Source organism: Triticum aestivum, chromosome 5D (genome assembly GCF_018294505.1).
Source record: "Triticum aestivum cultivar Chinese Spring chromosome 5D, IWGSC CS RefSeq v2.1, whole genome shotgun sequence".
Classification (NCBI taxonomy): Eukaryota; Viridiplantae; Streptophyta; class Magnoliopsida; order Poales; family Poaceae; genus Triticum; species Triticum aestivum.
The window spans coordinates 562,761,303-562,777,023 of record NC_057808.1 but is presented as its reverse complement, the minus strand read 5'-3'; the positions used below and the strand labels follow the sequence as shown (position 1 = coordinate 562,777,023).

The window sequence follows — 15,721 nt, the reverse complement described above, 5'->3', positions numbered from 1 at the left end:
AAGTTTCATCGGAATAGATCAAATAATTAATGGGGGAGGAGGACATGTCATTTGTGCTCACCCACGAACGAAGGGGCAGAGCTCATCAAACGCACGGCGAGGCCGTCGAACACCAAACCTCGCAGCGATGAAACAACTGCACATTTAAAACTACCCGATCAACACAATTATATATGATGTTTTTCATAACAAAATCGAAAGATATATGACCTAACTAATAATTCATAAATATATGACCCCGTCGGCTTCTAGAAGGCCAAAGAACACCTTTTCGGGAGGTGTCGGGGGTCGGGGTGTCGTGTCGGTCTCGGGGTGCTGTGTCGGGGTCGGGGTCGGGGTCTCGGGGTCGGGGTGCCGGGTTGGGGTCGGGGTGCCGTGTCGGTGTCGGGGTCGGGGTGTCGGGTCAGGCTCGGGGTCGGGGTGTCGGGGTCGGGGTCGGGGTCGGGGTCTCGGGGTCCGGGTCGGGGTCGGGGTCGGGGTCTCGGGGTCGGGGTCTAGGGGTCGGGGTGTCGTGTCGGGGTGCCGGGTCGGGGTCGGGGTGCCGTGTCGGTGTCGGGGTCGGGGTGTCGGCTCAGGCTCGGGGTCGGGGTCTCGGGGTCGGGGTGTCAGGTCGGGGTGCCGGGTCGGGGTCTCGGGTCGGGGTGCCGTCTCGGGGTGTCGGGGTCGGGGTCGGGGTCGGGGTCTCGGGGTCGGGGTCTAGGGGTCGGGGTGTCGTGTCGGGGTGCCGGGTCGGGGTCGGGGTGCCGTGTCGGTGTCGGGGTCGGGGTGTCGGGTCAGGCTCGGGGTCGGGGTCTCGGGGTCGGGGTGTCGGGTCGGGGTGCCGGGTCGGGGTGTCGGGTCGTGGTGCCGTCTCGGGGTCGGGGTGTCGGGTCGGGGTGCCGGGTCGGGGTCGGGGTGCCGTGTCGGTGTCGGGGTAAGGGTGGGTGTGGTGTCAGGGTGTTGGTGTCGGGTTGTCGTGTCAGTGTCGGGGTCGGGGTCTCGGGGTCGGGGTGTCGGGTCGGGGTGCCGGGTCGGGGTCGGGGTGCCGTGTCGGTGTCGGGGTAAGGGTGGGTGTGGTGTCAGGGTGTTGGTGTCGGGTTGTCGTGTCAGTGTCGGGGTCGGGGTCTCGGGGTCGGGGTGTCGGGTCGGGGTGCCGGGTCGGGGTCGGGGTGCCGTGTCGGTGTCGGGGTCGGGGTGTCGGGTCAGGCTCGGGGTCGGGGTGTCGGGGTCGGGTTGGGGTCGGGGTGTCGGGTCGGGGTCGGGGTGCCGTGTCGGTGTCGGGGTCGGGGTGTCGGGTCAGGCTCGGGGTCGGGGTGTCGGGGTCGGGGTCGAGGTCGGGGTGTCGTGGTCGGGGTCTAGGGGTCGGGGTGTCGTGTCGGGGTGCCGGGTCGGGGTCGGGGTGCCGTGTCGGTGTCGGGGTCGGGGTGTCGGGTCAGGCTCGAGGTCGGGGTGTCGGGTCAGGCTCGGGGTCGGGGTGTCGGGGTCGGGGTCGGGGTGTCGGGGTCGGGGTCTAGGGGTCGGGGTGTCGTGTCGGGGTGCCGGGTCGGGGTCGGGGTGCCGTGTCGGGTCGGGGTGCCGTGTCGGGTCGGGGTTTTTTCCTCTTTTTTCCTTTTCTTCTTCTTCCTATTCTTCCTTTTCTTCCTTTTTTTCCTTCTTCTTCTTCTTCTTCTTCTTCTTCTTCCTCCTTTCCTTTTTCCTCTTCTTCTTCTCCTCCTCTCCTCTTTTTTCTTCTTCTTCTTCCTATTCTTCTTTTTTCTTCTCCTCCTCCTCTTCTTCTTCTTCCTTTCCTTTTTCCTCTTCTTCTTCTTCTCCTTCTCTCCTCTTTTTTCTTCTTCTTCTTCCTCTTCTTCTTTTTTCTTCTCCTCCTCCTCTTCTTCTTCTTCCTTTCCTTTTTCCTCTTCTTCTTCTCCTCCTCTCCTCTTTTTTCTTCTTCTTCTTCTTCTTCCTCTTCTTCTTTTTTCTTCTCCTCCTCCTCTTCTTCTTCTTCCTTTCCTTTTTCCTCTTCTTCTCCTCCTCCTCTCCTCTTTTTCTCTTCTTCTTCTTCTTTCCTCAAACTAAACTAAACCTAAAACTAAACCTAAAACTAAACCTAAAACTAAACTAAAACTAAACCTAAACCTAAAACTAAAACTAAATCTAAACAAAAACTAAAACTAAAAAGGAAAAAACAGAAAAAAAGGAGGGGGCTCACCTGGGGCAGGGCTGGTGGAGCAGGCCGGTGGAGGAGGGGGGCGGGGCGGTGGAGGAGGTGGCCGGTGGAGGAGGTGGCCGGGGCGCGGGGGCGGCCTGGGGCGGCGGGGGGCCGGGCCCGGGGCGCCGGGGCGGCGGGGGCCGGGGCGGGGGGCGACGGGGCGGTGGGGCGGCAGGGGCGACGGCGCCGGGCGGCAGTGGCGACGGGGCGGGGGGCGGTGGGGCGGCGGGGTGGTGGGGCGACCGGGCGGCGGCGAGTGGTGGGGGTGGCGGCGCGCGGCGGGCGGCGGCGGCGGCGGTGGGATGGGAAGTGGTGGCGGGGCTCGGCGAGGAGAGAACAGAGTAACGGGTGGGGGGTACGGGCCGTTAGGTAGTGTCCTCTTTGCCGTCCGCCACTCTTTGTCGTCCGCCCTTTTGCCTCTTTGCCGTCTGCTGGCAGACGGCAAAGAGGTGGGCCGTTAATTATTTTCCAAACGGGCGGGGGGTGGGGGCCACCTCTCTCTTTGTCGTCCGCTGGCGGACGGCAAAGAGCTCGCAGATGGCAAAGAGCTTCTTTGCCGTCTGCCATTTCTTTGCCGTCTGCTTTTGGGTAGCTGATGGCAAAGAGCTGGCAGATGGCAAATTAGCTGATTCTAGTAGTGCTTCCTTAAGGCACAAACAGCTTGGTACTGAGATACATTTTCCACCGTGTGATGCAAAGTTTCATTCGGTTTCTGCACACAATGCTGCAATTCTGTCAGCCCCGCTGGTCGTTTGCAAGTTCCTTCAAAGGTTCTAACAAACACTCGGGTGAGCTCTTCCCAGCTGTATATACTGCCAGGTGACAGCTGAGTCAACCATGCTCTGGCCCAGCCCTCCAACATCAGGGGAAGGTGCTTCATGGCCACTTCATCATTGCCGCCACCAATATGCACAGCCACTCGGTAATCCTCTAGCCAAGTATCAGGCTTGGACTCACCAGTGAACTTGCTGACTCCAGTCGCCAACCTAAAGTTGGGAGGAATCACCGCAGCTCTGATGGCTCTGCTGAAACACTCGGGGCCTGAAACAGGTACTCTGCTACTAGTCGGTGGTCTCTGTCGCGGCCCTCTCTGTGTGCTCTGTTCCTGTCCACCAGACCTTGAACAAGAATTGATCTTGCATCAAAGCCCGGCTCTCTGGGGTGGACTGGACCTCTGCGCTCGCCACTGTGAGGGCGTCTGTCATCATATTGCCGAGGCACATTCGATCCACTCCTCGGAGGAGGTGTGGTCACTCGACGACGGTCGTCACGACCGAGTCGGTGATCATACTGCTCATGGTTCCTATGCCGATCTTGCCGGGGCTCACGTCCCTCACGCCTCGGGGGCGATCTTGGGCTGTGGGCCGACTGAACTGTGTCCGCCATCACAGACCTGCTGTGAATTCTATTCCGTGATTGAGATACAGCTATATTCTGCTCTCCTGCCGCCCGGAGCAAAGCCTGAATCTGCATCAAACCTCGGCCGGCCTCCGATTGGGAGGGCTGAATCGACTCCGCTATACGGGCTGTAGCAGTTAGATTTTCAATCGGCGTGCGGTATACCTGCGGTGGAGGTGGAAAAGCTGCCGTCGACTGGAATCAGGGATCCGCTGCCGAGCGCGCTAGTCGAGAGCCCGCTGGAGGTTATCCAGTCGAGTCCGTTCAGCCAGGTTGGCCAAGCGCACCTCCTCCAAGGCCCGAGCCTTGGGGGTCTCCCCAACGATGGGAGTGTGAAGTGCATCCATATTGCGGCGGCGAAGCTCTTCCCTCTGCTGTGAAGAAAGTGGCTCGGGGCGGTACTCCTCGTGGGCATGCGACGGATCGCCGTTGCCATCACCGCCGTCCTCGCGGGGTAAGCCAAGAGGACTGCGCGGTCCGTTGACCATTAAAACTTCTGCCGCGGGATCGCTGCTGTCGCACTCGGATACAGTCTCTGCGGAGCCAGTCGACAGGTCGAACATGCCGTAGAGAGTTTCATCGGGCTCGATTGCCGCGACTTGTGGAGTAGCTGACTGGCGGGCCACCGCATGCCTCACCCACCGCTGAAGCCGCGACCGACCGGATCGCTTGCGACGGTGCGCAGCGGGGAGCGAGGGTACCACGGGAGTCGACTGGTACTGAGTCGACTGCTGCCGGAGGAGGATGCCGCGAACGCACGCGCGAAAGTGCGTTGCCCCGCAGACGGGGAGCGCCTCGACGTCGAGTGGAGCTTCCTGGAGCCAGGCGGAGTCGTCGGCAACGAAAACGAGCGCGCCGAGATGGATCTCGCGGCCCTCAGCCAATCCTCCGCTGGAAACCATGATGATGGAAATCGGAAAAATTGCAACTTCACCAAAAAGTCGCTAAGACACCAGCCCCAAGGTGGGCGCTAACTGTCGTGGTTCTAAGACTGGCAGTAGAAGAGGGGGTAGGTATGGAGAGGCAAGATCCCAGCTATGGTGAAGTTGTACGCACGAGTTTTACGAGTTCAGGCCCTTCTCGGAGGAAGTAATAGCCCTACGTCTCCGAGCACGGAGGCGGTCGATTGGATTATGCGTGTGGATGTTACAGGGGGTGCGAACCCTTGTCCCAGAGGAGGGTGGGTGGCTTATATATAGTGCGCCAGGACCCCAGCTCCCCTCCGTTACGGGGGTTCAATGTACATAAATATACGGCGTTACTGGTAACGCCAGCAATAAGTATTATAAATGACTTTAAAGACTACGGAGTGAACGCCTGACCGTTGCTGTGCTGGGCGACTCCTGATCTTCAATAGGTCGAGTGGTTCTTTATATGGTCGAGTGATCACAGGAAGGACAGATCTCCGAGTGGTTGATCAGTCGAGTGGATGGCACTCGATGCCTTGGCAGGGCCCTTCCTGTTGCCTTTTAGGTTTCTTTGCTTCTTTGATAATGACCCTGGATAGGGCTTATAGGTCAGGCCTATGACCCTACCCCAGGTCTATGTCATCGTCACCGCGTCCATGACGACGAGTATTGACAGCATGGTGCAGTTGGATCTCGACGATGGATGCGGCTGGATGAACGAGCGCAGGGCGGTGGCCCTGTTAGGCGACGTGGCGGCGTTGACGGCTGGTCTAGCAAGGTCGATGCATCTGTACTTGCTCTTAAGATGGATTGATGGAAGACGGCGGTGACGGCCCTTGCAGTATGCGCATGTGGTGCCCACTGGAAGTGTGCCGGACCGGTGTGTTACCCAAACCAGGTATTGTGGCTTAGATGAGACATCCGGCATTAGATGTTAAGTGTTGATGCGATGTCTGTTTGGTATTCGGCTCGGACATTCGGCACCCCTTCATCACGGGGATAGGAGTAGCGACAGGTGTTGTCAAGATGGTGGTTTCAGGCTTACTGATGTATTACCTTGTAATGGCTTTGTGAATTATTAATAAGATGGTTGCACGCATCATTCAGATACAGAGGCCGGGGTACATCCTCCATTTCCAAAAAAAATCTGGCCAAAATTGACACGTGCCCTAACAAACTCGCTGCTACGTAGTACACGTGTTTGATGTTTTCTTCCTTCTTGCATGCATGCATGCACGCACGCCATCGACGAGTGCCTGCCTACACACATATATTCGGTCGATATGTCGAAGCAGGGCATGTATGCAATGCCTGCCCGCATATGTAGCCGTTGGTTTCGCAAGCATGCACGCCGAACGTACCAACCAACCAGTGTCATTCCTTGCTTGTTGTTTCAATTAGTCGTCACGATTAACTTTAGTACTCCACATGGTTGTTGCCTGCTCCGTTTGCATATAGAACGCGACTCGTGCTTGGCGTGTAAGCGGTAGAATATACGTTGCTCGATCTCGATTTGGATGTATGCTCCATCCCTATCTAGCTTCGGACTTTTAGTTTGCATGCATGCTGTACAGGCACCACGACCACACAACCTGGTCTCCTAGCTAGCCCGGACCTAACACCTACTCGCGCACATAGCCACATATATTCACGGTACCGGTGCCGATTAGATTAGACATGGGCCAAATCGCGTGTAGTTGTCAAGGATCGTTGATAATGGATTGTGTTGTTGGGCCTATCTCCGTAGCTAGCCATGCCATGCATGTATACATATAGAAATGAGCTACACTTGCCTAATTAATTTGGTGAGCTTGTGTTATATACATCGGCAAACAAGCACGTAACATTCACATGGATCGACATGACTTGATTGTGGATAGTTAGTGATTTCTTGACATTAACATGTGGTTCTGGAGATTTTTTGAACAGAAATCAAGAAAAGATACATTCACAAAATAAGTCATGTTCCACTAATAATTAAGTTAGCTGCTAGCTAGCTGTCCCCCTTTCTTGCAGCCCGCAATGCATATGGACGTGTACCTACGCCCGACTGGTCGATATAGGTGCAAGGATCAGATCGGGGTTTTATCTGGCTGGCCTACTTAAGTTGGAATCATCAGCTCATGCTTAAAAAGGTGGCCATTTCCCATAGTAATTCAAGCTGAAACTAGATATTTTATGTTTGTTTGGAAGACAGAATAGCACGACGTGATCTCATGATTAGATATGTGTTCTGTCCCTCCGCAAAAAAACACATGACTCCTCACGCACCTGACGCACTCTATATGCATGCATGCATGCATGGCTCCACCACCAGTTAGGTAATAACGCAATTTTGTCTGAAAATATCAAACACCTGAGGGGCTGCCTAATTAACTTGGGATTGGATGGTTAGTCGTGCAATTATATTGTTAGGTCCACATAGATTAACTGTTGGGTTTAATTTTATGTGTGTCTTGTTATAACGGAATAGTCTTATAGTGTGAGCTGACATTTATCTAGGTGTCTATGGTGACTTCGCCAATCTCGAATCTCCACGACACCATACTTTAATGTGTGTTGTGTGTGCCTTTGAGGTGATGTGCATGTGTCTGTGCGTCTAATTGTAGTATGTGGTTTTTGTCAATAATAAAACACCAACAGGTGGGGCCTTACACCATAAGGCGAAATTCCATTGTGCTTCATTGTATTTGGTTTCGGTTATCACAATTCGCAAACATAAATACCAGTCTTATCCCTCCATCCCGATCATTTGACTCATCCTAATAAACTTTTTCACTTATGTGCACTTCCTCTCTGACGTCACAGCCACCATGCATGTCCATCATGTGTCACTCCACCATTGAATTATCGGTACCAATGAAGTATACCCTTCCTCTATTGTCTCTGTTCCCACTCCCCCTCATCGCTGCTCCTTGTACCTGCATTGACAAGGTCTATCATTGCAGTTGAGAACACTAGATCGTTATCTTGTGCCTTCTCAATCTTCTACCGGTTATAATATGTAGCACGTAGACCGCCTCTCAATCTCTAGGAGCACAAAGAAACCCTACACTGGCAAAATCATAATCTCACCTGCAGTGGTATTCGGAATATATAATTTTTGCTATGATAAATTGGAAAATGATTCACCAAATACACACAAAACTTATGCAAAGCTACCATCATTGCTAACATTTCCTTTTGGGAGGTGTTTGTTTCATGTTTTTTCGCCCGTCAACTGTTTACGTCGTAAACAGAAACCGTTCCGTGCGTTTGGTAACAACCCTCAGTAATCACATCCCTCCGTAATCGGGTCCAGGCTAGTTATCAGTCGATACCCCCCCCCCCCCCACCCCCCACCGGTAACGTTTCCTTACCACCCCGAGCCCTCCTCCCCCGCGACTCCCCTCGATCTGTCTGCGCCGCCCACCTCCTCCCCCGTGACTCCCCTCGATCTGTCTGCCCCGCCGCCTCCCTTCGACCTCCTTCGAATCCAGCACCGCCACCTTCCCTCGACCCCCTTCGAGTCGAGCGTCGCTGCCTTCCCTCGTTCCTCCTCTCCTGCTCCAGCCGCCGGCAACGACCACTCCAGCTGCCGCCGATGCCGACGAGGATGGACTGTTGAAGCCGCCGGTGAGGAGCAAAGGGCCATCTGCAGATTTCTAGCTGATATCTTCCTCCTACATCAACCTCCTCTGCATATCCCAATGTTAGGGTTTATGGTCCATGTTCTCGATTTGAAGTCAAAAAATATGTGTTCTTAAGGTACATGTTTCCTTTACACTGCAGAACCAAACAAAACGTGGTTGGTCCAGTCCGGAGCTGTTACAGACTGTATTCAGTTCCCCTTTACGTTTACGTTACCACTCAACGAAACAAACACCTCCTTGAAGTTAACTAAATGCATTTCCGTGGGGTTTGTGATATGACTTCCATTGTTTCTCAATTTGGGAGTAGCTACTCAGCTTATCCTGCAAGCTTTTTCCCGCTCATCTTCTGAAACTAATAATGGTGTTGGTGAGACATTGCTACCTTCTTAATGAATAAGGGGAGCTCCTGTTGGTTTCTGAAAAAAATAGATCATAAAGGGAAAAGAGAAGTCCGCTTTCTAGTTATTGGATAAAGATGAATATAATTCCTTGCCTTTCACAATATATATAGTACTACATCCATAGATATATATCAGTTGCCGGGGACATTTGTTTGTTCCTATGTATTAATGTGCCCAGTATATTTACCGTTGTTCGTTTGTCTTGTTCATGGTGTCGTTGTGGAATCGAACGCAGACCCTCCATCACCTGCCATTGATGCTTATGTGTCAAGATATTGTACTGTATTATTGCTATCCATCCCTATTATTATGCGCATCTTGAGATTGGCCGATCTAGCTGGCGCGTGGTAAGTGTAGATAGATAGACTCTGCTTTCCATTATATCGTATAACTATTGAGATGTGCCAATCGATATGATTACTTACGTAATTAATCAAGCAGATCAAGATAAGGTTGCACTAATAGTTTAGTTACCACAAAGAGCCAAACCACACACACACACACACACACACACACACACACACACACATGCAAACTTGCCATTGGATGAGATGATCGATACCTTAATTTGATTCTACTGGCTAACTATACGGATCAAAAATGATATGTAGCTAACTACTACAGATCGAAATATGCAAGTAGATCATGCTAATTAACCCGACAAGAACATCATCATCGTCCTCCTCATCACCAGGGAATTAAGTATAGTAAATAAATAGTAATAATGCATATATCGTCAGTGGTGACATCAGTTTGTATTGTGTTCGTGGAGCTGGAGCTAGCACAAAACAACAAGGGATGCAGCTCTAAGAGCTGTACTTTCTTTTGTATGTATATATGTACCCATCTGCATGCCTTATTCACACAACACATTAAATTTTAATTTTTCTTTTGGATGATTTTGTTAGTGTTGTTTAGTCATGTATGTATGGGCAGGAAACAAAGCACGGTAGCACAATGCAATCTTTGCATATATGAGATCAAGAGAAGGACCTAGATCGATTAGCTTGGCGTCTAGCTAGCTTTGTGCTGTTGTGATCTTGATTAGTTAGCACCTAATTAATCAAATCGCCACATGCATGTCCTGACAGGAATAGGAAGGAAGAATTAAGCATGGGAGATTAAGTATGTGTGATCGTACGAGCTAGAGCTAGAGTGGTGTGTCGTCTTCTCCGTCGACGGAGCTGCGTTAAGTATGCCTAGCAGGGGGGTAGTAGGCGCTGCGTGGCGCCAAAACCGTTCGAACGGTGGCGACATTTCTTATTTGTAATCTTCTGATTCCGAGATCTACTGCTCTCAACCTATGGGCGCAGTATTTTTAGTCCTTGACATTTTGTTTTGTAGCCAACCAACAGCACACATGAAAGACAAACTTGATCGGGGCTTTGTTGATGCAATCATGACAGTAGCTCCGTACTAGCTTACATTAAGCCAATTGATGCCATTTTAGATTGCGCACTCAATCTTTTAAGTTAAGGAGCTCTTGTTCTTTTTGACGAAAGGGAAAGGAGGGGAGCTCCCTGACGTGGTGCTGTTAACTTTTTGAACTTTGGACCTACGAAACATTGTAAAAAAATTGTTATGTACATCTGGATTGAGATGCCAGGGGAGACACTCTCCTAAAATGATTTACAGAGTAAAGACACGAAGATCAAAAATAATGAAGGTAGATGATTCCAACTTGGCCCACGTTGCTCCTAGGGCGCAGCCCGGGGGATAACACCGTGACGACCACCGTCCTACCTCACTTTCGTTGCCACCACTAGGACATGCCGATGGGAAAAGCCCGCTTGCAAATGGTGTCGGGGTCTTCTCCTCGGGAGGTTCATGGTGGTGGCCCTCGACGAAGCTGCACAACTAATTGGCGGCCGCATCTCACCTATGCAGGCAAGCTGGGATGGCGACCCAAGGAATGGTGGGAGCGCCATTCTCCTTCCCTCTTGCCTGTGGAGGGGCGGGGGGTGCTGAGGTCAAATGATCCGGATCTGACACCTCAGTTTTGGATACGCTGGTGGTGGTGCCAGAGCATGCGGCTAAGGCGGCGCCCTAATTATGTATAAAAATTGATTCGATATGCGGCTAGGGCGGCGCCCTCGAGAGGTGCTAAGGCAGCGCCCTAAGAGAAAATAGAGTACTTTAGCTTAGAAGCGAGAATGAAACAATTGATTCGCTATAGTACATCTTAGTTTTATCTCACATATTGTGTATACAAATTAAGATAGAAAAGGTGGTAAGCAAAAAAGTCAATGAGAAAACAGAAGAGTGCTGGCTCAAAGTTATACTAAATTTTTTATTCAGTGTACACCTCTGCCCTAATTATGTATACAAAACAACATAGAAAATGTGGCATCCCCAACTCAAAGAGAAAACAAAGTAGTGATAGCTAGCTGGAAGGACAAAAAATGTGCGGACTATCGAGTAAAACAAGAGATACTATACACTGTAATTATCTCTGCCACAGTTGTATAGGAAAAAAAAAGATAGAACAATTGGTGAGCTTGAAGTCAAAGGGAAAAGAAAGTAAAGTCAGTTTCAAAGACCAAAAGTGTGAAGGCCACCAAGTATATAATGGGTACCTTTTCCTACCATATTTTTATTAAGGAGTACATAGAAAAGGTGATGAACAAGAAGTCATACAATAAACAAACTAGACGCAGCATAAAAAATTTAAAAAGTGCATTGTCCAAATGGACAAGGATGCCATCTCCTAGCTGTATGGATTGACCTCCACTTGTTTAGCCATATATCTACGTGCACCGATTAGTCAACTGTTGGCTTATGGTCATCACAGGGGGGAAAAGATTACATTTTCTAGATGCTTTAATATTAGTTGGGCCTTCATACGTAGCATTCCATGACGAGTGTTTGTCAACAAAGTCGTTGATTGTGCATCTCCAGAAAATAAGGATAGAATGTTTGTTCAAATGTATGCTGGTAGTTAACAGTGTTATGTACTAGGTCCAGATAGAGTTTTGGTGAGCTAGGAGCAGCGACACCTCCAACATCCAAATTAAGTTGCAACATAACCACATCATGTTGCAGGGTTGGTTAATTTATATTGAAAATTTCCCACAGCAGTTCATGCGTAAGGTGCGTAATATTCTGTCCATGGATGTAGTGTTGCTCTCATATTTTTCACTAGAGCCGAGCAAATTTCAAGATAAGTAAGTTAATCTCGGGTACCATACCACAAAAATGTTACGATTATATATCTAGAAAGAAACTGAAAGGTTTGCTAACCGGTCCATTCCGGTGCAACAGTAGAAGACAGATTTTTTCTTCTTCTAAATAGGTGGATACCCTTCGGTCTGTATAGACTGATGCATACAGCCAGCCACAAAAAAATTGTAGAAAAACTGAGGATGTTTGTTAAGCTCCGAGTCGCTGCCAGGAAATAGTGAAAACAACGTAGGAACATACTGAAACAAAAAGCTGTACAGAACCCGCATATGTTGCACTGTGCGAAAATAGCACTACACAATATATTTTTTGGAAAATATATATATTTAGTTGTGTTGGTTGGTAGAGACAAATTTGGGAAGTTTTGGCCGGCCAATATTCCAGCACAAAGGCAAAATAAAGTAAAGGCAGCTTCAAAGGCCAAAAGTGTTTAGGCTAGCTATCAAGTATATAATGGGTACCTTTTCCTACCATATTTTTATTAAGGAGTAAATAGAAAAGGTGATGAGCAAGTCATACAAAAAACAAAGTAGAGGCAGGATAATAAGAGATTCAACAGGTGTGCTGTCCAAATGAACAGGGATGACATCTCCGAGCTATCTGGATTGATCACCACTTGTTTAGCCATATATGTACCTTCACCGATTAGTCAACTGTTGGTTCATGGTCATCAAAGAAAAAATAAACAGATTACCTTTCCTGCAGACGTTATTTAGAATCTTAGCTGGAACTTTATACTCGGCGTTCCACGACTAGTGTTTGACAACACAGGAGAGGGTTACGCTTCTCCTGGAAATGTGGAAATGTTGTTTTGTTACGCTAAATGTATGCTCATTAACAATGTTGTATACTAGGCCCAGAAAGACTTTTCGTGACGTTGGAAGAGTCCCAATAAAGTTGCAACGTTGGACATCTTTAACACGAACCCTCAGATCGTCCATAAATTCTTTGTGGGAGTCCCCACATTCTTTGCCATCCACTTTTAAGCATTCACAGACATTTCTGGACGTCCCAATTCCAGCAAACTAGAGGGGAGGAGGAGGAGGAGGGCATTGGAGGAGTCCGGACATCCATCTAGCGAACAAAAAGACACCACGTCGGACATCCGGACATGCATGTCTGCTCAACCGTGACATGCAAAGGCATAGATGGATATTTAGGGGAGATGGTTTGTAGGATGCCTCCTGCATCAGTGTCCGGACCAACCTGAGAATAAAAAGTGTGTCCAAGGTCAGCATTGAATATGCCCTAAGGACATAACGTTGAATGTCCGATTAAATTATATTCATATTTATTTTTTATAGGAAAAAAGTGCTTATTATTTTCCCTAGAGCTATTAAAATGTAGAGAGAATTAACCCCACGTACAATAGCAACATTTATGTTTAATTAGCATGTGCAAAAAATAGAGGACATAATCTTTCGATTTGGTCTCTGCATCGACTGATGCATAGAGCCAGGTAAAATGGACATAAGAACTGAAACATTTGTTTAGCCCCACGTCGCTGCGCGAAAATAGTGGAAACAATGCAGGAAGGAACATCCTAAAACAAAGTTGCACAGAGCCCCCCACATGTTTCACTGTGCCAAAATAGCACTACACTAGTTACTTTTGGTGTGTTGGTGGGTAGAGATGAATGTGGCAGAGAGCAATATTCGGGCACACTCTGTGCTTCTGTTTGCGTATGGCGCCAAGCACCCCTCCCTCCCTCTCACCAACACAAAGCAGCGAGAGAGAGAGAGAGAGAGAGAGAGAGAGAGAGAGAGAGAGAGAGAGAGAGAGAGAGAGAGAGAGAGAGAGAGAGAGAGAGAGAGAGAGAAATGTGGCCCACACACAGAGAGAAACAGAGGGAAAACAGAGGAGGCTGAGGCCGCGGCCGTGTATAAAAGGGCAGCGAGGGTGCGAGGGAGGCAGACACCCAACTTGTCACCACCATCCTCTCCTCCTCCTCCTCCTCTATCCAGTGAGCTCGAGTCGGCACTGCACTCTCTCTGCCAGCTCCGGATCGATCTCGGCTTCTTGATCGATCCATCGTTTGTTGTCTGGCCTAGCACACTCGGGTTCTTGGTCCAGTCGATCATGGTGCAGCCGGTGTTCGACGCGGCGGTGCTGAGCGGCCGGGCGGACATCCCGTCGCAGTTCATCTGGCCCGAGGGCGAGAGCCCGACCCCGGACGCCGCCGAGGAGCTGCACGTCCCGCTCATCGACATCGGCGGCATGCTCTCCGGCGACCCCGCCGCGGCCGCCGAGGTGACGCGCCTCGTGGGCGAGGCCTGCGAGCGGCACGGCTTCTTCCAGGTCGTGAACCACGGTATCGACGCCGAGCTGCTGGCCGACGCGCACCGCTGCGTGGACAACTTCTTCACGATGCCCCTCCCGGAGAAGCAGCGCGCGCTGCGCCACCCCGGCGAGTCGTGCGGCTACGCCAGCAGCTTCACCGGCCGGTTCGCGTCCAAGCTGCCGTGGAAGGAGACCCTGTCCTTCCGCTCCTGCCCCTCCGACCCCGCCCTCGTCGTCGACTACATCGTCGCCACCCTCGGCGAGGACCACCGCCGCCTCGGGTAAGCAACCTGACCGTCCGTCCAAGCACAAGAGATTATAACGAGCGAAACAGAGCATGTCGCTGACGAAGAAGAGATGGGATTTTTGCAGGGAGGTGTACGCTCGGTACTGCTCGGAGATGAGCCGTCTGTCGCTGGAGATCATGGAGGTGCTCGGGGAGAGCCTGGGCGTCGGCCGCGCCCACTACCGGCGCTTCTTCGAGGGCAACGACTCCATCATGCGCCTCAACTACTACCCGCCGTGCCAGCGGCCGTTGGAGACGCTGGGCACGGGCCCGCATTGCGACCCGACGTCCCTGACCATCCTCCACCAGGACAACGTCGGCGGCCTGCAGGTGCACACGGAGGGCCGGTGGCGCTCCATCCGACCCCGCGCCGACGCCTTCGTGGTCAACATCGGCGACACCTTCATGGCGCTGTCTAACGGACGGTACAAGAGCTGCCTCCACAGAGCGGTGGTGAACAGCCGGGTCCCGAGGAAGTCGCTGGCCTTCTTCCTGTGCCCGGAGATGGACAAGGTGGTGGCGCCGCCGGGGACGCTGGTGGACGCCGCCAACCCGCGCGCCTACCCGGACTTCACGTGGCGGTCGCTGCTGGACTTCACGCAGAAGCACTACCGGGCCGACATGAAGACCCTCGAGGTCTTCTCCTCCTGGATCGTCCAGCAGCAGCAGCCCCAGCCCGCCAGGACATGATGGATTGCTCTGCTCCTCCCACCATTAGCCAGCCATTGATTCAGCTTAGCTGCTGAGACTGAGAAAAGAGAGACATCGTCATCCGTCGATCGAATGTTATTATTACAGCTTAATTGGTTGATCTAGTGGTAGCACGTACGTACGAAGAAGCATGGATGGATGGCAGGATTTCCTAGATGATAATTTCCTAAAACCGAGTCGTCGTCGTCGTCGTCTTTGCAGCCTTTGCCGCTCACTGCCATGAGCCATGAGCCATGAGCCGAGCTCATGAGCTCATGAAGGGTTTGTCGTGGGGTGGTGCATCTGTTTCTGTTTTGTCGTATCATCTGTGCCCGACTTTTCAAATGGCTACTCCACATAGGATAGTTGGTATGACAGTGGCACGACGGACAAGGTAGGGAGGGTGGTGACTCGATATCGGTCGCCTGCCAACTGCCGTTGCATCTCTTCCACTTGCTAGCTGCTCTACTGGTCTATGTAGGACGGAGTGACATAGCAGCAAGATGCACCGCGCGCTCCATCCCTGGCCGGTGGGAGAAGAATCACCCAAGAACAAACAGATTCCATTCCATTCAACCAAGGAAGGCATCTTCTACCACTTTCTATGTGCTTTCTTTCTTTGGTGATGGAGATGAAATGAGATCACCATCAAGCAAGCATGGTAACAAGAAATTATGAAGAAAAAGCAAACATCAGAGAATTAAGCAGACATGGGACAGACGTAGGTAGATATAAGGAAAAGCTGACGAGCGACCGCTCGCTGGCCTTTCGAATGT

At 51.3% G+C, this 15,721-nt stretch overlaps 1 protein-coding gene across 1 annotated transcript; it reads left to right on the top strand.

The window, feature by feature from the left end:
* Positions 1-13,611: 13,611 nt before the first annotated feature.
* On the top strand, positions 13,612-15,179 carry LOC543325 (gibberellin 20 oxidase 1-D-like). Its single transcript, NM_001405785.1, has 2 exons — positions 13,612-14,250; positions 14,342-15,179. The coding sequence occupies exons 1-2, from the start codon at positions 13,769-13,771 to the stop codon at positions 14,943-14,945; spliced, it is 1,086 nt and encodes a 361-aa protein (NP_001392714.1). The 5' UTR covers positions 13,612-13,768; the 3' UTR covers positions 14,946-15,179.
* Positions 15,180-15,721: the final 542 nt, after the last annotated feature.